The sequence below is a fragment of the Phallusia mammillata genome, chromosome 7 (assembly GCF_965637545.1).
Source record: "Phallusia mammillata chromosome 7, kaPhaMamm4.hap1.1, whole genome shotgun sequence".
NCBI classification, from domain to species: Eukaryota; Metazoa; Chordata; class Ascidiacea; order Phlebobranchia; family Ascidiidae; genus Phallusia; species Phallusia mammillata.
The window spans coordinates 10,558,409-10,581,356 of NC_137258.1; the positions used below are offsets into that span (position 1 = coordinate 10,558,409).

The 22,948-nt window shown below is 36.6% G+C and overlaps 1 protein-coding gene across 3 annotated transcripts; it reads left to right on the forward strand.

Annotated features, from left to right (window-relative positions):
• The first annotated feature begins 1,075 nt into the window (after positions 1-1,075).
• Positions 1,076-21,754, forward strand: LOC145237139 (uncharacterized). 3 transcript variants are annotated; one of them, XM_080099898.1, is made up of 33 exons: positions 1,076-1,163; positions 2,413-2,874; positions 2,941-3,225; positions 3,297-3,411; positions 3,472-3,671; positions 3,738-4,046; positions 4,117-4,308; positions 5,828-5,887; positions 6,042-6,185; positions 6,612-6,850; positions 6,909-7,085; positions 7,469-7,700; positions 9,377-9,464; positions 9,532-9,663; positions 11,475-11,612; positions 11,685-11,788; positions 11,865-11,934; positions 12,083-12,162; positions 12,246-12,376; positions 12,546-12,642; positions 12,866-12,939; positions 13,380-13,514; positions 13,870-14,004; positions 15,712-15,854; positions 16,107-16,242; positions 18,167-18,270; positions 18,584-18,696; positions 19,310-19,392; positions 19,853-19,978; positions 20,075-20,215; positions 20,663-20,796; positions 21,114-21,249; positions 21,344-21,754. In XM_080099898.1, exons 1-33 carry the CDS (start codon positions 1,091-1,093, stop codon positions 21,413-21,415), a joined length of 4,860 nt encoding a protein of 1,619 aa, XP_079956024.1. In that variant the 5' UTR covers positions 1,076-1,090; the 3' UTR covers positions 21,416-21,754. The 3 variants fall into 3 exon arrangements, with proteins under 3 accessions (XP_079956024.1, XP_079956025.1, XP_079956026.1); XM_080099900.1 differs by lacking the exon at positions 1,076-1,163 and adding an exon at positions 2,203-2,293; XM_080099899.1 differs by lacking the exon at positions 9,532-9,663.
• Positions 21,755-22,948: the final 1,194 nt, after the last annotated feature.

The window sequence follows — 22,948 nt, forward strand, 5'->3', positions numbered from 1 at the left end:
TTGTGTCGGTTAACCGGATAACAAAAGAATTGTGCCGCGTAAGCGTTTTATGCATTTTAAAACAATTTCAGAAAACACGCAGTTAATGTGCAGTGATAGATGCAACAGACGACTTAGGCTCTTACTAAATAATACGAATATTCGCTTTGTTGTACATATCCCCTACAGATGTTAAAATTCACGAGAAAATTGAAGTCACACTAATAAAATAGAAAATGCATCCATTGTAAGGTGATTCGCTCGGAAGGATAAATTTTGAGATTCGAAAAGGACATGTTTGTTTAATAACAATGTTTTGGGCCTATTTTCGCTCAGAAAATTAACTGTAGGGCGAAATATGAAATAACTGATGTATCGTGCTTTTTCAGAACTACACTGCTTAAGCAGTAAATTTGATATATGCTGGACAATTATAAGCACTAAAACAAAATCTGTGCCACATTTGGATGATGTTGTAATAGACTTGTTATTATCCGGTTAACCGGATAGCTAAATTCAAAATATCCGTATATATCCGTTATCCGGATAGTGGAAATTATTGATATCCGAACCAACCCTAATTAGGACGGAAATTGCGTAAAACGTGGAGTACCTGTGTGTTTTATACATTTCTACACTTTAGTTAGTTTCTTACAGTGACGTAATAGAGTTGACTTTAAGATAAACAGAAAAACTGTTGAAGTGCTAAAAACTTATTTAGGTATACAAGTGATAAAGCAATGAAATTAGTGTCAAAAGGTGGTTGCCTTATACAGCTGACTTGTGGCCGAGTTTGTTTATGCGTTTAAAATAAAATCATTGTTTTCTTTGATCTTTGGCACGTAGATTTTAAAGGCAAGTAAAAAAAGTTTTTCCATAAACATGTTTTATTAAAGTTTATTGCATGAGAGTTTTTACGTGATAAAAATAACTCGCGTTAACGTCGCGCAAAAGAATGAGATTTAACATGCCGTACAGATTTCATTTCATTATGTTTGCACAAAACAAACCCTTGTTTAAGCTTGTTTGATTTATAGATTTAGTTAGCAAACAAACTGCAATGTCTTTTGGATGTATTGTGTTGCGAGATTAAATTCATTTATGACCCAAAATGCTTGGACTTACTTTAATGTTTGCAGTTTTCTCTGCAAATCAGTGTAGCAGCGGTCTGACATCAGCACAGGGTAAGTTTACATATTGGTTTGTTTAATTTAGCAATGTACATCCTTTTCTCACTATTCCGTCCTTATTATAGGTTTTTAATTGTTTTACCAAATGTCTCCGGCTGTCCCTTATTTTCATGAAGAAGATTTCTGCTATACTTTATCTGTAAATGTGTGTTTAGTTTATTTCAATCGACAACGTTGAAACGTTATAGAGCGCCAAAAACAAATGGTTTAGCGCAGTGTTCTTTAACCTGTGGGTCGCGACCCTCCAAAACTTGAGGTCGCCTAAACTTTTCCTGGGGTCATAATAAATTCAATTTATTGGCGTTTAAATTTATTACCAAAAAGTGATATGTTTTTGTTCTAGTTCGCAACCTTTTGCTCACGTTTTGCAGTACAGCTACGTAGCCTACCTTGTCCTACAATCTATAATCACGCTGAATACTACTATTTGAAGTCTACTAGAAAATTAAGCGGGCAAATTTACATGAAATGGTTTCAGTTTCGGCATTACTTGAAACATTTCTCTCCCCATCGGAAAAAATGAGGTCGCATGTAAATGCTGATTTAATTTTCCACTGATTTAGCGCACTAAACGTTGGTGGCACTAATCGAGGGCCCTAGAAGCTAACAATTCGTGTTAGGAAAGAGGGTGGATGAAAAATGAAAGACACGATCGCGACACGATGAAAAATCACGCAAAGAAACCCTACTAAATTTTATTGTCAATCAAACTTTTGTATGTTGTCTCAAATAATATCCTCGGTCGCAGGTTGTTCGCTCTTGTTTTTTTTTTGCACGGCGATATGGATCGTCAAACGACCAATCAAAGAATTAAAATAAACTTAAAAAAGTCTCCACGCGTCTGGTACTATAAACTTTATAGTATAAAGTGAACAACTAAACAGTGTATAATTGTATATCATCTGAAAATATGCGAAAGAGCTGCACAATGGCAAATTGAAATTTGCGTGTGTGTTTTAATGGTAATGTGTCTAAAACACTTAAACATTTTTTCGCCATAAAAGATAAAAAATGATGAAGGGTTAAATGATGAAAGAAAAACACATCGGTTGCGTACAAGTTCTGATGATATTTTTAGGCGCGAAGAAGCTTGTCTGCGGACTGTTCAGTCGGTAAAATCCACGGTAGGCTACAGTTGTCAATACGTTTCTCTGGAACTTTATTTAACATGGCGCAGTGACAATATATGTCAACTACTGTTGTTACAAACAAAAGATAACCCAAGTTTATTTATTTTGTTCAGCACCCTTTGCGGTTACTTCTGTGGAAAATTATGGCTTGTATTTCTTTAACAAATCATTGTCGAAAACCGAGGCCGACACCGAGTGTCAACTTCAAGAATCCTACCTTGTTCGAATAAAAACTCAAAGAATACAAACAGCCATAGAAGGTGTTATTCGTCCTTTAGTAAGCTCTACTGAGGCAACTGCACCTGCACCGGCAAACAGGTACTTCTCAAGTTATTGGTGTGGAGCATCAAACCTGGTAGACAAACCAAACAGTGCCACCGTTGTTTGGGATGACTCCACCCCTTCAACTTACACAAACTGGTACGCAAGAGAACCAAGTTCTGCAAATGAAAGGTGCGTGATCGTTTCCGCTGTTAACACATATATGTCCGCATGGGGAGACCATCAGAATTTATTAGGAAAGTGGCTGGATTTTCCTTGCTCCTTAAAACTGAAGTTCTACATTTGTCAAAAAGGTAAATATTTGCCCAAAAGACTCCAATTTGTCGCTGTAAAATAAAAAGAATGCTCCCTCTTTGCAGAGTTAATTGTAAAAGATTTCACAGACGTGGTAGCTGAAAAATTTACTCAAGTGTTTTTCTCGGGAAAGGCATGGTTTGTTGGAACTATGCGGGCTACTGTTCTCCATGCCAATAAAAACACCAGTAAAAATAATTTGGGTTCATCATCGGGTACACATAAAAGCTTCAATTACTCCATTGCTGTTCAATCTATTCGTGATGCTGGAAACTATTCATTGGTTCTTTCTGGAAAACTTTCTTCTTCATCATCAACAGTTTCACAAACAGTCGAATATACTGTTTATGGTATGTGTAGGACGTTTTAGCATTGTTGCATGATTTCTTGTTCTGAATTTTGTAAAAAAATCATGTTCTAGTACCAGCAAACATTTCTCTGACTTCTTCCAACATCACTGTTGGAAAAAATAGAAGTAATGCCTTCATTGACTGTGTTTCATTTGGTTACAGCACTCCGTCAGCTATGTGGTACAAGTGAGTATTATCAATGTCGCACAGAAATAATATTGTGATTTGCATTATTTTTGTATGCAGAGATGCAACTTCATTACCACAGGTTTCTTCCTCACCTGTGTTTCAAAGTGTGACAAGTTTGGGTTACTCTGTAGTTTCTAGACTGAATTTTACTAATGCTACAAGAGCACATTCAGGAATATATGTATGCAAAGCTATAAATTTGGTCGGATCCACTGCCACTGCTGAAAGAAGAGCAGAAGCAAAGGCTCATGTGTTTGGTAAACATGTTTTTACTTTGGTGATATGTAATCATACACTACAAAGTGACACTTTTTATTTTTCAGTTGAGTATGCACCAATTTTTAATTCTTCAATTCCCCAAAAGAGACAAGCTGTCCCTTTTGCCAAACAACTAAACCTAAGCTGCACATTTCATGGTGCACCACTGCCAACAATCCACTGGAGCGTTAATGGCATTAAGGTTGAAGCGGGCAACCCTGGACTGCCTATTTACAAACTAATGAACTACCAGGGTTATCGAACAACATCCACAATTGTCATATATAATTCTGTTATTTTGGGATCAAAAGCAAATCTGTCATGTCATTCAAAGAATGTGCATGGAACAACTGATCCAATATATTTTACATTAGGTATAAAAAGTGAAACTGGCTTGCTTAGAAAGAATGTCACATCAAAACGTAACAATTTCTATTTTTGTAGATTTGGACTATTTTGATGCAAGATATTACTGGTTTGCTCCTGTTAAAAAAAATTTCACAAATGCCCGGTGTGTTTGCCAAATATATAATGGAGATCTGGCTATTATAACCAATAACAAAACTCAGCAGTTTATCCAAAACAAAGGAGCATTTTATGCTAATCATAGTGGGTGGATGACAATTACAAAATCAGGTATGGTTAATAAAATGTTAAGTATTCAACAAAACAATACATTTTGTATTCAACAGAAAAAGTGCTTTGTCTTTGTAATAATTATAGTCTAATTCCAAAGAGTGGCAAATTTCACCTTAATATGTTTTTTTACCACTGTGCTTGTTCATTGACTTTTGGCATGGAAGGATTAATTTTTCTACCACTGTGCTTGTTCATTGACTTTTGGCATGGAAGGATTAATGAACCTGGATTTGGCAGGAAAAGTTCATAAATTTTGTATGCCTAATGAAAATAGTTGGTTTAATTTAAATTTCCTTTGTAATCCATTCTCCTAACATGTTTGACTTTGTAATCAGCTCCTAACATGTTTGACATATTTTGCACATGATTCATACTACTACTCCTCACCAATAGAAAGTAACATGTTTGACATGTACTATTTATCACCAATAGAAGTCTGGTTGTGAAGTTACAACTTGTTACATTAGGATGCAGCTTTTCATGTTGTCATTTAGATTCTGTGGGGTGTCAAGAGTTTTATCAAATAAAGTTCATGGTGGCCTCAAGTGCAAACAAAGTGCAACAACAACCAAATTGTACAACATGTATTAAATTGTTAGTTGGGTTCCAAATTTGATGCAGTAAGCGATCCGCAGCCTGGGGTTACCAATACAAAGTTATGCGACAGAACACTCAATAATTAAAACTCTGCAAATCCTACAAACTTAAGTGGAAGGTGCATAAGCTTCTGTGAACTATTTGCAAAACATTTGAATATATTATGTAGTATAAATAACAGGGAGTCGAACCGGAGCCGAACCCGCGAACCCATTCGAGTGGTTAATCTCATTAAACCCGAACCGCTAATTACGATTTTCTAAAAAACCCGAACCGGAGTTCATATTTTGTTAGGCGTTGGACCCGAACCGGAACCGAACCAGTAAAAATGCTGTCTGTTTTACATTTCACGATTTTTTTCAAAACAGCGCACTGAAGAATACACGACATAATACTTATATGGCGTGTCAAAAATAACAGTGCACTGGCACTTTTCGTTTGGAGTTTGATAAGGCCAGGTAGATAATGGGTAGAATTAAATTAAAACGAGTAAAAATTTGAACCGGTTTAAAAATCGCATAAATAATGTAATGACTACAATACTGTAATACCCTTTTTGAAAAAGACTAATTCCCCCTAGGTCATTGAAACTGTGATTCCCAACTTATAATAAATAAATTCTTTGAAAAACAACCCTTGCAAGAGCAAGCAAGATGCACAATGTTTTTGTTTTGTACAGTGTTTGCATCTTGGTTGTGTTTTTGTCGCTGAAATATGACCATAAGTACAAACTCACCATTGCATTGTTTCCTTTTTTCGTTTGTTATGTTTGCCTCTACTAATTTTGCACACTTTTTAAGATATTTATCTTTATGACACACTTGTTTGCAAGTGTCAAATACATGGAAATTAAATCTGATGCATTCTTTGCATCATATACAATAAAGCTGTTTTCATGCAATTTTGTTTTCGTTTGCAGCCTTTGTAGGAGCTGAGCGTAAAAATGGTACTCTGGTTTGGTTCAATGACACACCACTCGGTAATTATTAAACATTCTGTAAATAAAAAGACAATATTATGTGGTTTTACACAATTTTTGTAAAACTAATTTCATTTTAACTTTTGGTATATTCGACTAAAATATGGATACTACTTTATTTATATTGTACATTCCCAGTGTAATTATTTTGCAGATGAGACATTTACACAATGGTCTATAGGACAACCAAAAAATCACCCATGTGTAGTTCTTTCAAACAAAGATAGTGACAACCCAAGATTTTCATGGAGAACTAGCCATTGTTCTAACAAACGCCACTTTGTTTGTCAGTTTAAAGGTAAGGATTTGAAACTCAAATAGAATATCTCATGCTTTAAATCAGGGGTGTGCAACCTGCGGCCCGCGGGCCAAATGCGGCCCGTTGATTAAGGGTGTGCGGCCCGCGGAGACTCAGGAAAATTTCTAATTGGCATACGAGTCCAATTATTCTACATTTTTTAGCATATTAATGCGCCCCGTGCTATTTTTCTGCGATCTTGCATTATGTTGCTAGAATCAAACGCTACTTATACTTGTAGTTAAAGCATTTGGGTATACCCAACAAAGTAAAATCACCTTGTGTTATATAAAGGTGCGGCCCGCGATCGAATCTTGGCAATTGTATTTGGCCCCACAGTGACAAATTTTCTTTCAGATGATTTTGTTGATTTTTTTACATGAATTAATTTCTAAAAACAACATAATATTTTGCTTTTGTTTTAAGCTCAACCTGTTACATTTCTACCATCACATCCTGTAAGTTGTGCTGCAAATCAACTTTCAGTTAGATGGAAAGATATGACTGTTTTCACTGGCAAAATTACCTTTAACTTGCATGCAATCACTAATGTCTTGGGAGGAATTCAAACAGTGTACAATAAAACAGAAACAATCAATTCCACTGACAATCATGAATACCAAATTTTGTTGGGTAATTTGAAAACACAGGATTATCGCATCCAGGTAATCTTACATTATAAGATGCTTATGTACTCATGGACTTATGTCTGATTATGCTAAGGTGGTTTTGTTTCCACAAATATGGAATTTTCCTGTGCCTATGGAGACAGTTTTGTCAACCAGAATAGCTGTTGCTGACCAAGCTAGAAACCTTTCTCTTACATTGAATGTGCAAACATGTGTCATCATATGGATGTGGCCAACAAACATTAACAAGATAGAAATTACAGGGTACAAGGTAGGTTGTAATTTACTACTGTGGATAAATTAGGTTAAACGCTTTTCTGCTGGGAAATATGCATGTAAGGAATTCTTAGACTTATTGATTGAGTTTGTGAGTACAGCACTTAATACTGGTGATTCTGATACCTGTTTGTGATCATTGATGTAACAAAACCCACATCACTCTAAGCAAAAAGAATGGGGTGACAGATTTTGTGATATTTCAATTGTTTAAAACGATACTCATTAGATCTTTGTTAACTATTACTTTTTGTAAATGTATTTAATTATATTTTGTATGTTTGGAATTTTTTTTAGCATTGTAAAGATTGCACTTTGCACCTACTGATATTTAGCTGAAAAGTGTTATTGCAATAAATTGTTTATGATTTTTTACAGCTGAATATAACAAAAAAACTGAGTTTGTTTGCATCCAACTTCTCATCACTTGCAACATGGCAAGAACAGCAAATTTTTAATGTATTTATGAAAAACGTAACGGATCTGAACCACAGTCACAATGTCACTATGTTGCCAAATCAAATGCTTTCTATAACTTTACAAGTAATGACTTGTTCCAGTGATGGAGTGCCGGTGTTTACACACAGAAATTGTGTTACTTCACCAAAAGGTTATTATGGGTCCCCTTCCCTGAAGGGGACACATATTGTTTTTGTCCGTATTTTTTTTTTCTTTTTTTCTTTTTTCTGTCTAACGCTGGTTTGTAACGCTCGTTTGGTCAAGAAAGAGTGCTTCAAATTTATTCAAATTTGGACATATGTTAGATATTAATCCAAACTTGGTCCACCTGAAGTTTGACCCCAAATTACCCAGCGGTTCACCCACAGGCCCCCGAAACGTAAAAATTTTAACGCTGGTTTGTAACGCTCGTTTAGTGAAGAAAGCGTGCTTCAAATTTATTGAAGTTTGGACATATGTTAGAAATTAATCCAAACTTGGTCCACCAGAAGTTTGACCCCAAGTTACCCAGCGGTTCACCCACAGGCCCCCGAAACGTAAAATTTTTAACGCTGGTTTGTAACGCTCGTTTAGTAAAGAAAGAGTGCTTCAAATTTATTCAAATTTGGACATATGTTTAATATTAATCTGAACTTGGTCCACCTGAAGTTTGACCCCGAATGACCCAGCGACACACGCTCGTTTGGTCAAGAAAGACACTGTAGGCAGAAGTCCCAAGAGAGTACGTTTACGAATAATAGGGCAGAGCGGGAAGGCTCAGCTTGACGTCGGACAGACGTTTTACGAGACGTCGTTTCGGTGATTAGAAATCAGCTGTTTTGCACAGCAATGCTATGTCGTTTTATTAAGTTATCACTCACATTTTCAGTTTCGGCAAAGGTTTCACACTTATGACGCGATTTAAACCTAATAAGCGTGCTTCGGTTTCGTATAATGTCAAGCAAAACTTTGTTAAACAAACTAAATATAAAAAAATAAACTTGACTTTTTTACAAGATAAAAGTTTTTTTAAATGCTCGTTGTCAGGTTGGCCGCTGCATGACCACGGGTTACTTAAGGTCAATTAGTAGGTATTACTAACACAGTTCAGAACTTTCTTTCGTCATAACGTAGCGTTTTTTTTTTTTTTTGAATCAAATACCCAAGGCATGTATAAATTAGGTCAAACGGTGTTGTTGAACACCAAGGACGGCGTGCTATTAAAAAAGGTGTCAAAAGGTCAAACAGTCGTTTGGTGTGTGCATCCTAAAAGGTTACTACATGTCAATGGTACTCGTTTTGCGAAACAAAGTTAAATGAAAAACTCGTTTTACGAAACAAAGTTAAGCAAGAGATTAAATTGAAAGTATTTGTTTCGTTCTTTTTTAATGTTTTTGTAATTATACGACAATAATAGTGCAAAAAAATACAACAAAATTTTTCATTGTTGGGTTAATGCTTTCTAAAAATTTGTTTTAAGAATTTAAAAATCACCGCAACATTAGTTTACCGTAAATCCGCACAAACACGCGTGTGGGGACCCATTAGTTTTTGTTTACAAAAACAATCATATGTGTAGATCAAATGATGTGTATAGTAAATTGGTAAATATCGTATAGAATATATAAAATGGAAGTATATCAGAAAGCCACCATTCTAGTTTTATTTTGTTTTTTTTTAGCCTGCCATGTTCGCTACTTGAATAAATCATTTTTCCAGTGAAACTTAGTAACCTAAGCACCATTTTTCAATGACCTCTTGTGCTTAAAATAAAAAATATTAATGAATAAATATTGTCTATTACAATCACGCTAAAGTGAAACAAATAACTCAAAGTAATTTTTGCAGAACCAGATTTTGTTCCTTCAATAAAAAGATCCAATTCTGCATTATCAGTCATTGTTTCCCCTGTGAATGAATTTAATGGACCTGTCAGGTACGTAAAATTGCTTTCCTATATTATTTGTGGTTAGTTAAAACAAAATCAGATAAACAATTTTTAGCTGCTACTTTGTTGTTGGTATGGATGCTGAAAGTACAAACAATTCATTGCAACAAATACATACTTGGACAGAGTTACAAAGTATTTTATTAGGAAACATCCCTTATTGGCATTGTGCTTTTGCTATACGAAGGCAAGTTTATTATGGGTCCCCTTCCCTGAAGGGGACACATATTGATTTTACTCAAAATGTTGTTGTTTTTTTCTTCTTTTTTTTCTTCTCCCCAAAGTTTGTCCGACTCGTTTTTCCATCAAATCCTTGATGGATTTGGATAAAATTTACACAGATGGTAGATGTAGTTATGTAGATGTGCATCCCACTTTGCTTTTTGTTGATAACCCCAGTATTTACCCCGCTAGCCGTCTAAAATTGGTATTTTTCCCCGAAGTTTGTCCGACTCGTTTTTCCATCAAATGTTTGATGGATTTGGCTGAAATTTACACAGATGGTAGATGTGGTTATGTAGATGTGCATCCCACTTTGTTTTTGTTGATAACCCCAGTATTTACCCCGCTAGCCCCCTAAAATGGGTATTTCCCCCCGAAGTTTGTCCGACTCGTTTTTCTATCAAATGCTTGATGGATGTGGCTGAAATTTACACAGATGGTAGATGTAGTTATGTAGATGTGCATCCCACTTTGTTTTTGTTGATAACCCCAGTATTTACCCCGCTAGCTCCCTAAAATGGGTATTTTTTCCCCGAAGTTTGTCCGACTTGTTTTTCCATCAAATGTTTGATGGATTTGGCTGAAATTTACACAGATGGTAGATGTAGTTATGTAGATGTGCATCCCACTTTGTTTTTGTTGATAACCCCAGTATTTACCCCGCTAGCCCCCTAAAATGGGTATTTTCCCCCGAAGTTTATCCGACTCGTTTTTCTATCAAATGTTTGATGGATTTGGCTGAAATTGACATAGATGGTAGATGTAGTTATGTAGATGTGCATCCCGCTTTGTTTTTGTTGATAACCCCAGTATTTACCCCGCTAGCCTCTTAAAAAAATTTTTTCTCTGAAGTTTGTGTGACTCGTTTTGCCATCAAATGCTTGATGGATGTGGCTGAAACTTATACAGATGGTAGATGTAGTTATGTAGATGTGCATCCCACTTTGTTTTTGTTGATAACCCCAGTATTTATCCCGCTAGCCCCCTAAAATGGGTATTTCCCCCCGGAAGTTTGTCCGACTCGTTTTTCTATCAAATGTTTGTTGGATTCAGCTGAAATTTACACAGATGGTAGATATAGTTATGTAGATGTGCATCCCACTTTGTTTTTGTTGATAACCCCAGTATTTACCCCGCTAGACCCCTAAAAGGGGTGAGTTTGTAAACAATGTCAGAATTGGCTAAAATTTGGATAGCTTGTAAAGTATGCCAATTATCGTTATTGCGCCATTGCAGTTCGGGGTTGTTAACAACCCTTTGATGTCAGAAACATTAACGGTTGTTGCTCAAAACACCTCTACTGGTTGAAATTTTAAATGTTGGCAGATTGGACTGAAATTTTGCAGTACTATTGATTGAGTCACTGTGGTTTCCTACTTTTAAGTTTGTGTGTGTTGAACCTCCATTAGTTATCCTACTAGCCCCCTAAAATGATTTTTTAAATTTAAATAGTTTTTACTCCATATAGCATATTTAAATATGCACAGTACCAATCACTGTGTTTGTCTTCACAATACCAAACTTACTTATTGTTATCTATTAAAATGCATTATCTACAACTTTGCATATGTGGGGACCCATGAGTTTTTGCTTGCAGAAGCAACTAAGGTTATAAAAGACAGTGGCTAATATGGGACCCAATACAAAATAAGCATAGGAAATATATTTATGTTTTAAAATAGATCATAGTGTATGTGCAAGGGCAATATGTGCTAAGCCACCCTTCTAGTTTTGTTAGTGTTTACGTTGTGTCATTTTAAAACAGTTTTCTTGTAGATTTACAGGTGATCCTGTCACAAAAATTATTGGTGACAAAATAATTTCAACATGTGATGTCAAAACTGACTTAAATTCCAACCTTATGCAGACACACACATGCGAAAATCCAATTTTGACCCAAAACAAGTTGTACAAGTTTGTATTTCAACTAATATTTCACCTAAAAAGTGAAATTGTGTTGTCTGACCAATTTATATATGTGTGTAGGTTTATGGTAATCACCACAACTGCAGTGGAAAGTGCTGTTGCAGTTAAAGCGAGTCCATTTGTTGAAATAAGTGCAAATGTCTTGAATTCTTCAACGCTTACAGGTTAATAATGCTTCAACCCCTTTATTTGAGCTAAACATATCCTTATATCCTTGAAACTTTCAACTTTCTTTTTCAGGGCTAGTTATAGGAATTTCCATTGGTGTATTCCTTCTTATTACTATTGTTGGATTGGTGATCTTTTTCAGGTATATATTAAAAAACAGTTTGGTAAATTGTTTATCATTTTTTTCTGAAAATAATCTCCTTGCCTAAAGAAAGTTGGTCGTTAACTGTGTAGGTCAAATTGATGTAGGCCAACCAGACAAATAGACACCCTAATCCTTTTTTTGGTAGGAGACGGAAATCTATAAAACAATCGGACCAAAGAGTAAATGCAATTGCCCTTGACTACAGAAACCAAGGTCTTTCTGAAGGTAAGGCTCGCCAGTGACAAAAAATGTAATTTTATCTTTTCCCAAATCAGCTGAAATGTTCTTTACTTCCGCGTTGCATTTAGAACTGCAAAGAAATGAAACGTTGTATGAGAATGTGTCATCTGACATCGGTCGAACCATGGCAGTTTCTAAATTGCTGGAGAGATATGACACCTATTCACGCGATGTCGTGACCTACAATACCCAGTTTAAGGTAAAGCTGTGCTGTTTACGGTATTATTTAGATGTGTCCATAGTTCAACAGCTTGGACTATTTTGAATCTACGTAATTTTGTTAGCTGCTGTAAATCATGAAATTTTAAAGGCCTGTAATCCTTTGTTTACTGTCGTGTATGTTTTGCATGTACCCCTTTTCCCGTTAGGAGTTAAAGGAAACCCAAGATAAAATGTCGCTGGATAAAAGCGTCGCAACCGATACACGGAACAAGGAGAGAAACCGATACCAACATATTCTTCCGTGTGAGTTGAATCTCTTAGCCTTGGTTGCAATTGAAAAATCTCTTAGCTTTGCTTGCAATGTAACAAACAGCTAAGAACACGTGGATCCACATTTCACACAGTGCTTCCATTGCCACTGCGAATTTCGCAGTTTAAACGTAGTTTAATAAAAACAAAAAACAAATGATTGCTATTTGAAAGTAATCGCAGTAGCCTTTTAAACCGTTTCCTGCTTTTTTAACAGACGACTTTAATCGTGTGAAGCTTGAAGGTGGAAATGCGGAAAACAACGACTACATTAACGCATCTTTCATCAATGTAAGTTTTACCTTACTTGTGGAATTTGTGTAATATACGCAACTGGCAGCGGTAAAGCACTTTTGGACAGACAAAGATGTGATTTATTTTTGACCTGGAACAATAAAGAATAATTTAAGATCACTATTTGCTTGCATGATGGGGTTATTTATTCATTTTTTTGTATGGTATGCTATTATGTAAACAGTGACACGAATATCGTTTATTCTATTTATTAAAGTTTGTTACATTAAACAAATGTGATGTACGAACGTAGCTTTGTATATCGACATGAGTAAGAGTTGCATGAACTCGTGAAGTTAATTGACTTGCGCATTGTCGGCGGTTGTGCTTGTCCTCTAACGACTTTCGATTCAACAAGCTTGGCTATCCTAATCACACAATTTCCATCTTTATTAACATAACAAGGGAAAACTCTAATGGCGATATCAAATGCACAGGGTTATAATGGAAATGTCAAGTTTATAGCAGCTCAAGGACCTCGTCCCGTCACTGTTCAACATTTCTGGCAAATGATTTGGGAACAAAACTGCAAGGCTGTTGTAATGCTGACAAACCTTTTCGAAAAAACAAAGGTAATGTAGTGGTAAACCATTAAAACATAGCATACCAAAGCACAGCAAGCAATGTATTGTTTTTTTTAAAAAAATATTGTGTTTTATATATTATTGCTTTTCTCTACACACTTTCTGTTTTCGTGCCTTGGTCTTGGTTAAGATAGAACTAAGCGGACGCAAGTTTTTGACAATTTCAACTAATGCCCGAAATTTATGACTCAAATGTAAAGTACAGTGAAGTATGGCGGAGATGAAATTTCGACCCGAATCCGCCTCGATTTTTTTTTCAAAACTCAAGTCCGGCCCCTCGTACAGCTTTGATCTTTCTTATATATCTTGGTGACGCACTGAAAAAATAAATTTGGTGTCACAGAAAATGTGCGAGAAATATTGGCCTGAACTGAACGAAAATCTTCGTTTCGGGAAATACGCAGTGAAGACAGACCAGGAAGAAAGTTACGGCAGCTACATCGTTCGTTCCATCACCATCTCCAGAAGTGACTTATCGGTAATTTCGGGGCTGCTATATTTTACTTGGCTTACTGGGTTGAATTAAAATATACTCAGTTCTCAACGAAGCAGTTCTCACCTCAAAATTTGTAGTTTTAAATAGTTTAACTTTTATTACGTAATTATGGGTCCCCTTCCCTGAAGGGGACACATATTGATTTTACTCGATTTGTGTTTTGTTTTTTTCTTTTTTTTTTTCTTGTTTTTTTTCTGCCCAAAGTTTGTCCACCTCGTTTTGCCTTGAAATGTTTGATGGATTTGGATGAAATTTTCACAGATGGTAGATATAGTTATGTAGATGTGCCATTTGTTTTGTTTGACTCGATAGCCCCAGTGTTTACCCCACTAGCCCCCTAAAATGGGTAAATCTTGAACAATGTCCGAATTGGATGAAATTTGAAAAGTTTGTTCATTGTGCCATTTTAGGGCATCGTTTGTTGTGTTTTACCCTGTAGCCCCAATATTTACCCCACTAGACCCCTAAAATGGGTGATTTTTTAAACAATGTCCAATTTAGATGAAATTTGGACAGTTTGTTCATTGTGCTTTTTTAGGGCATCGTTTGTTGTGTTTTACACTGTAGCCCCAATATTTACCCCAGTAGACCCCTAAAATGGGTGATTTTTTAAACAATGTCCGATTTGGATGAACTTTGGACAGTTTGTTCATTGTGCTTTTTTAGGGCATTGTTTGTTGTGTTTTACACTGTAGCCCCAATATTTACCCCAGTAGACCCCTAAAATGGCCGATTCGGATGAAATTTGGACAGTTTCTTCATTATGCCATTTTAGGGCGTCGATTATTGTGTTTCACCATGTAGCCCAATATTTACTGCTTAAGCCACCTATTTTTTAAAAAACGTCCGATTTGGATGAATTTTTGATAGTTTTATGAATTTGGCATTTGTAGCTGTCGAATATTGTGTTTCACCCTGCAGCCCTATTATTTACCCTACCAACCCCCCAAAATGTGTGAATTAATCAACAATACATTTTGACAGTTTGTATAATATGCCATTTTGAGATGTCAGTGTTTTATGCTATTTAGGCACACAAACTTATAACAATGTCTCAATTGCATGAGATTTAGACAGTTTGTACTTTACATAACTTTTTTTTTAGGAACACTACCAATCACTGTGTTTGACTTTATAGCACCGTTTCTTATGGTTGTCTGTTTACAACTTTGCGGTTTTGGGGACCCATGAGTTTCTGCCTGCAGAAACAAATCAAGATTATAAAAAATGTTGGCTAATATAGGACCCAATATAAATAAATATAGAGAATATATTACAGTTTGCAGAATAGGTTGTAGTGTATATGCTATAGTAAAATGTGCTAAGCCACCCTTCTAGTTATATACTATTGTGACGCCATACTGTTCGCCCTTAACCATCGCTCTTCTGTTTCACCATATTTGGTAATTACTCAAACGGCAAACATTGTGTGCAAGTTATGTTTACCTCATGCACAAACTGTTGTGATAGCGTCGTTTGTCATAGAATATGACACATAGGGTCATTGCACGTGCACTGAAACCCCCATTGGAAAGTTTGGAACAGTGTAATTCATTGGGTGTAAAACGTTTTTTCCTGAAACCAGGAAAATCCCTACGGGCGGTTGTACACATTGAACAATTGGTAGCTGCACGTAGAGTAAAGAAAATACACCAACTGAACTGACGCTTTATTGTGTCGGGTGCACAGGAATGCCGCTACGTGACTCATTACCACTTCGCTGCCTGGCCCGACCACGGGGTTCCTGTTTGCACTACTGGATTGCTTCGGTTTCATCGCGTCATTAAACAATCGCAATCTGAAGACAGTTCACCGATACTTGTTCACTGCAGGTGGAAATGTTTTTGTTTTTTTAATCGATTTATATATTTCTATAGTGGTATACGACATAAGGTCATTGATCAAATGTAACATGACTCTTTCCGAGTACTATTGTTTCAAACTAGACATGACTTTATTGACTTTACCGAGCTTCCAAAGGAATATCTGAAACCCTTTATTGCCTAATTTTGTTTACTCACTGAAAACAAAATCTTGTATACTTGACACCATAACTCTTTGTACTAATGCGTTTTACTATGTAGCGCTGGTGTTGGTCGGACTGGAACTTACATAGGCTTGGACATTTTGGAGCAACAAATGATTGCAGACGGTAGAGTGGATGTATTCAGCACTGTACTGAATATGCGTCGACAGAGAATGGACATGGTGCAAAACATTGTAAGTGTATAGAAGGGAGGTTAGCAATGCACAACAATGCAGTGGGTGGAGTTTAACACGGGTGTGTATGTGCTTCCTTTTCAGATTGACAAACATACCCGAAACAACACATAATGTTAGTTTCACCTCACTAGTGTTTAATACTATCTATCTCCATGTAGTTGCTATCAATGTATTGACTCTTGTCTGTAGCAAATCTTAGACTTGGGTTTAAAAAATGGACCCAGTCCCCCGTTTAAATACTTGTAAGCAATGCCCTACCGGGAATTGTTTATTGTTGTCATTGTGCTAATTAAATTACCAAAATTAAATTTAATGCTTCAATTACTTGGTAAGCAGCCTGTGTAACACTTTATTGGTTAAAATCAACTTATCCAGTTGGATTGTTAGTGGGGGTTTAATGTTTTGTTTCGTTTATTATGGGTCCCCTTCCCTGAAGGGAACGCATCTTGATTTCACTCAGTTTTTTTTTCCGGTGAAATTTGTCCATGCACTTTTGGCATGAAATCTTTGGTGGATTTGGATGAAAATTTCACAGATGGTAGATATAGTTATGTAGATGTGCCATCTGCTTCGTTTGACTTGATAACCCCAGTATTTACCCCGCTAGCCCCAAAAGTGTAAAACGTTTTTGTATGTTGCTGCGCACCACAAACGAAAGATTTCTGTGGTGTAATGGTATAATAAAGGCAACAGAACATTTGGTACTTGTGCTTGTGCATTGCTTGGTGAACGTTTTTGCACATGCCAGTTGTAGGGGTGTTAACAGCCTTGTGACGTCAGAAGCGTTAACGAATGTTGCTAATAACACCTCTAGTGGTCAGAATTTTAAACCTCGGCCGATTTGGATAAAATTTTACATTAATGTTGATTGGGTCATTGTGGTTTCATATTCTTTAATTTTGGGTGTAGAACCCAATTAGTTGCCCCGCTAAAATGGGGGAATTTTTTTAAAGAAGTACAGAATTAACTGAAATTTGGACAGCTTGTAGAATTTGTCACTTTTAGGTGTCAATTGTTGTGTTTTACCCTGTAGACCCAATATTCACCCTCTAGCCCCCTAAAATGGGTGAGTTGTTTAAAGAATGTCGGAATTAGCTGAATTTTGTAAAGCTTGTAGAATGTACAATTTTAAGATGACAGTTGTTGTGTTTTACCTTGTAGCCCCACCATATACCCCATTACCCCTAAAATTGGTAATTTTTTTAAACAATGTTGAAATTGGATGCAATTTGGATAATTAGTAGATTATGTCATTTTTAGATGTCAATTGTTAAGTTTCATCTTATAGCTTAAACATTTACCCAACAAGCCCCCTAAAATGGGTGAGTTTTTAAACAGTGTCGGAATTGAATGAAATTTGGACAGCTTGCAGAATTTGTTATTTATTGCTGTCGATTGTTGTGTTTTGCTTTATTTTGCCACTATTTACCCCTTTCTTTCCTAAAAATAGAACAATAAATAGGACAATGTGTGAATTGAATCAGATTTGCATAATTTAAACAGTTAGTAGCATGACAAGAAGTGACCACAGTGTTTTTTAAAACTCCAAACTAACTGATGGTTATCTCTTGAAATGCATTGTTTTCAACTTTGCATGTGCGGGGACCCATGAGTTTCTGCCTGCAGAAACAACTGTGGTTATAAAAGACGGTGGTTAATATGGGACCCAATATAAAATATGTGTAGGGAATATATCAACGTTTGAAAATAGGTTATAGTGTATGTGCAATGGCAATATGTGCTGAGCCACCCTTCTAGTTTTTAGTCGTTTTTTTTGGCGTCAATCGGCGTCACTGCATTGGTTGAAATAATCTGGTAAAAACGTCACAGTTCGACATGAGATGATGTTATTGCGAGAAAATACTGAATATCACCTTTATCTAAGCACATTTGTGTCTTAAACGAAAAATTTGCTTTGCAGAATCAGTATATTCTCATGCACAAGCTGATTGTTGAGATTCACACTACGGGCGACACAGACCTTCCTTGCGACAATTTTGCAGAGCACTGTTCCCGTCAACAAACGTAAATATTTTCTATTTTAGAAAACTTAGTCCTGGACCGAATAAGTTGGGCTCCAAGGCAACATTCTTTTTCATCAAACTTTTTTGTTAACTTATGTTGTCGAAAAAGATATAAACCAAAAGTCTTCATTCCCCCTTCGAAACAATAGGCAACATAGGCATACATTTTGGCCATACAATGGGGCTCAGAATAGTGTATTTTACTTGAAATTGAAATATTACCATTTTTGAATGTATATTGAAAAAATGTATCAAAAAAAATTATTTGCTACAAAACGCCGTTAGTGATTACTAATCATCATCTGTCTTTGAAGTCTCAAAAAGGAATTCGAATGGTTAGATCTGATACCTCCCCTTGAAACTTCGCAGTCGACGGCATGCCAACACGCAAATCGACAATCATGCAGAGATGACACGGTTCTGCCTTGTAAGTTTGTTGGGATTTTTTACTTTGGTGGGACAGTATCGACTAGGAACTGTTTTGTTTGGTCGAGCACGCTCGGTGCATTGTGACGTCACGAACATTCCCAATTCCACGCTAGTTTTGTAGTTTTCCAAAGTCCCTTACGTCACCAGCGGTGTATTAAGCTGTTGTACAGGCCCCAGAAGTACGCGTTTTTTACCATCTAACGCATTAAAAAAGTCATTTTTGTTCTTTGATACCATTTCGATTTTCGGACACTGGTTTCGTATGTTAGCATTGCAAATTTAATGCTCGGGTCAGTTTGTAGGCCTACAACCGCTCGACCGAGCACCGAGCATTAAAAACAGCGATGCTCGGTACCGAGAACTCGGGTTCTGGTTCGGCTCGGCCCATCCCTAGTATCGACCTATATAAGACTATAGTCTTACTGAAGAACGCGTCCAGCAAACTCTTATATTGTCATGTTCTGACTGGCTGATATATTTTCTAACGCTTAAGTCCACTATGTGGTGAAGTCTAATAGTTTGTGTCATATATCACGGGCTGTGGACACATTCCAGAAACTAAGTTATGCTTTTAATGCTCGAAACGCCATTTTCAAATGTTTTTTTTACAGATAATAGATCACTGGTGAATTTAAGTGGAAACGCAGCAAGCTTGTATGAGAACATTGTCTTTATCAATGCGTCATTTGTCCAGGTAAGTTCTGGTGTCTTGGAAAAGGGAAAATATTAGGAAACTTTAGCGAAAACCGTTGTAGCTTTGTTAACTTTGGTATATTTTATCCTAGACTTTATCCTAGAATTGTAAATTGTGCAAATAGCAAGTTGCAAAGCAATAGAGGTTACTAATTTCACCCATCGACATGTCGAATTGAACTTATACGTCCCTGGTGTTTATCGATTTCAGGAGATTTCATTTAAGCAAACCTCAGATTGTAACCCGCTGAACTTTTACACGTAAACTGGTCGTATATTGTCGTACAGCACACTATTGGTTTCATTTCATCAATGCTTTCATGTGTTGTTCAAAAACCTGTCGATTCGAAAAGGTCGAAACACCTCACTCCAACTATGCATATACGCACGATCCTTACACCTAATCGAGTTTGAACTTCAGTTTGTTTACCGGACAATAAAACTTTGTTCATGTTGTTTAGGACTATGAAGGAGCTAATTCAATGATCGTCACACAAGGACCGATGTCGTCCAACATCAACCAGTTCTGGCAGATGGTATGCGATCACAACGCAGCTGCGATTGTCATGTTGACTTCTGTGGACAATGTAAGGTTTTAAAGAACCACAATTTAGTTACTTCGTTTGGAATCGTTGCACTGAAGAAGTCACATTGATTTTTTGTGACTCGAGTTTTGTTATTAGGACCAAAGTTGTGGATATTGGACAGAAAATTTGAACTCCCCGCTTCAGTTGAATTACATCAATGTGACTATGACTGCAAAAACTGACCTGGGTCAGGATATTACAAGACGGGAGTTTTACGTCGAGGAAGTTGAAGGCTCTGTAAGTTTGATTTATTGTTGTAAGTGTCATATCTGGTTATCCATCGAATTTGACCCACTTGTTTTGGCGACAATGTTATTTTTGTTTGGTCAAATCCGCCTATTGCTTATATGAAACCAACTACATTTGGTCCTACAATGTAACCTAAGACACCTGGCAACCCATTACGTAGTTTTCCAACGCCACCAAGAGAAACAAAGAAGTTTCTAAACCAACTACCGACATCCTATTTTTGGTAACTGAATGATATTCTGAAACCGAAAAATGTGCGCAGGCTTTTCCTGCATTTAATCAAGTCATATAAATAATGGCGTGGAATTTCGGTAAACAATGAAAACTATCTAACACGCTCGTCTTTACAATGAAACCCATTCGTTTGTTTCTCACTACTATAAATAAAACAACAACACGAAAAACGGTTCAAACCGATTGTTTATTGTAACACAGGTTTCAGTAACGCATCTTCAATGTGACGTAACCAAGCGTGGTGACGAAAGCACCGTGGTTGAACGTTTCCTTGAACTCGTTTCTCAAGCTCATTCGTTGAGGCAAGAAAATCGTCCGATAGTTGTACATTGCAGGTAAGCAGCTATGTAGGCTACTTCTGTGGTAGTCGTCCTAATGTTATCAATTGCCATTTTGCTATTGGGTTTGATTTTCGCTGAAACGTATCGATAGTAAGAATCAACCAAATCGATCTTTGCCCAACTACTGTACGTATAATTCCGGGCTATATTTGACTTATACTTGCTGTTTAGCCAAAGATTAATAAAATATGTTGAAAATCTCATAACGCAAAACATCAAGCGTAAGTAACAACGCAAGAATCGTTAAAACTTTTTCTCTTGTGACCATCTACTTGATGGTGCTGTTTTTGTTAAACATCCTAATTTTGCAGAGATGGAGCTGGTCGTTCTGGTATCTTCTGTGCTCTCTTCAACCTTTTGGACCGCTCCAGGATTGAAAACAGAATAGATGTTTTCAGGACAGTGAAAGATTTGAGAGACGCCAGACCTTTTATGGTCCGATCATTGGTAAAAGATATTTTTCCCATTCCTGACATGTATTGGAATGTTATTACATTTATTATCATATATGTAGGCTAATGTTTTTTTACTTGTTTTACAGGCCGACTACTTGCTTTTGTATAAAGCTGCACAAACCCATGTATCCGCCCGAAGTATTTATGCAAACGTTTGATGCTGGTGATATTTTTCACAACAAATCTACAAACTAACTCGAATATATGTAATATTTCTATTTTTGTTTAAAAACTATATTCGCTTTAATTAATTTGATTTTGCTTGGAATCACGTTTTCCGTTGGAAACCCAAAACGGTATGACATACAAAGTTGCATTAAACAACTTTGCATGTAGACGTTTATTTGTGCATCCTGTTGGGCTGGACTTTAATATGTATCCTGTTGGGATAACGTCACTACTTGATTGCTTCCTTTTTCAATGAATATGTATACGTGTTCTCTGTCGTATAATGGATACATATGGTGATTCGCGAATAAATTTAGGGATTGCACGTATATACTTGTGCGCAACGCTCAAATTCGTAAATCCTATCCTATTAATTCCTCACAAATATCATGTGTGAATTTTGGAAGTCTGAACCATCTGGTAATCATGCTGTCCACAGATAACAGCAGGGGCGACCCCTTAAACTTATTGGCGCAGTTCTTAACGCGCCTTTCCCCGCGCTCCAAAACTCCAAGACACGTAGCACCAAAATAACGAATTCTTTTGTTAATGCAATATGGGCAGATGGTGACGCTCAAGAGACCATAAGCAAGATATGCACAAAGGCAAAGGCGCTTTCTGCAAAGATGTTTTAATTTAATAACGGCAACACACCAAAGACAACAGTGGCATTTACTCGTACCAAAATATTATAGGACCAGAGTCAAATTTATAGCGATTAGTACAAAGTCTGTAAATACAGCATCAAATTCAATAAATGTCACCTAACCACATTAGTAGCAAACGGCAAAATGTTAACCAACAATATTCTTACCGCAATAATAATACAGTTAGGTACAGTAGGAATGCGTAGGTAGGTTGACGGCGGCGGCATCCACTTTTGAATCAAGGTTTCACATAATTACAAATCCGGAAAGTGAACAAGATTTTAAACATTTGCTTACCGGTCAAAAAATGCACAATTCAGACAATGGACGACAGGCAACTAATCAGTATCTAACAGCATAATTTCCTATTCGTTATACCTGAAAAAATAATAACAAGCATTAATCCACCTTATAAATGCGTGCAGCCTCTATAATAGCGGTTCTCAAACCTGGATCCTCCAAGCGATTTCAGGGGGATCGCAAGGAGCTTGAAGTACGCGTTACAAAAGAGACGATGATTAGCGCACAGATTATACTATAGGTTTTGTTTCGATACAAGTGCAACAGTGATGTAATACTGGTCAGAAGAATGCAAAGTTTAAAGAGGTTGTTTCGCAATTTTTTGCATGCGCCGAAATATAGGCGTATGTAATTTTGGCATGTTCAGCGTACCGCGCAATGCGTAATACACGTGTAGTCCTTCGAATAGCTGATTTCAAATTCAAGGTTAAACAATTTAGGCGTCTATCCAGATTTTGGACTACGAAAACGGTTCGTATTTGACTGATCGATAATATACGGACAAAACAAATCGTGATCGTTATCAATTTCTGATTTAGTGGTACATATTCTTTTCTTGTTGCAGCGTTTCATAGG

What these genes read in the sequence shown, in the direction of transcription:
- LOC145237139 (XM_080099898.1), top strand. Translation starts at nt 1,091, where the DNA reads ATGCTTGGACTTACTTTAATGTTTGCAGTTTTCTCTGCAAATCAGTGT. An exon ending in GGATTGGTGATCTTTTTCAG is followed by an intron (nt 11,935 to 12,082) that starts GTATATATTAAA and finishes TTTTTTTGGTAG; the next exon opens with GAGACGGAAATCTATAAAAC. An exon ending in CACTGTTCCCGTCAACAAAC is followed by an intron (nt 18,271 to 18,583) that starts GTAAATATTTTC and finishes CTGTCTTTGAAG; the next exon opens with TCTCAAAAAGGAATTCGAAT.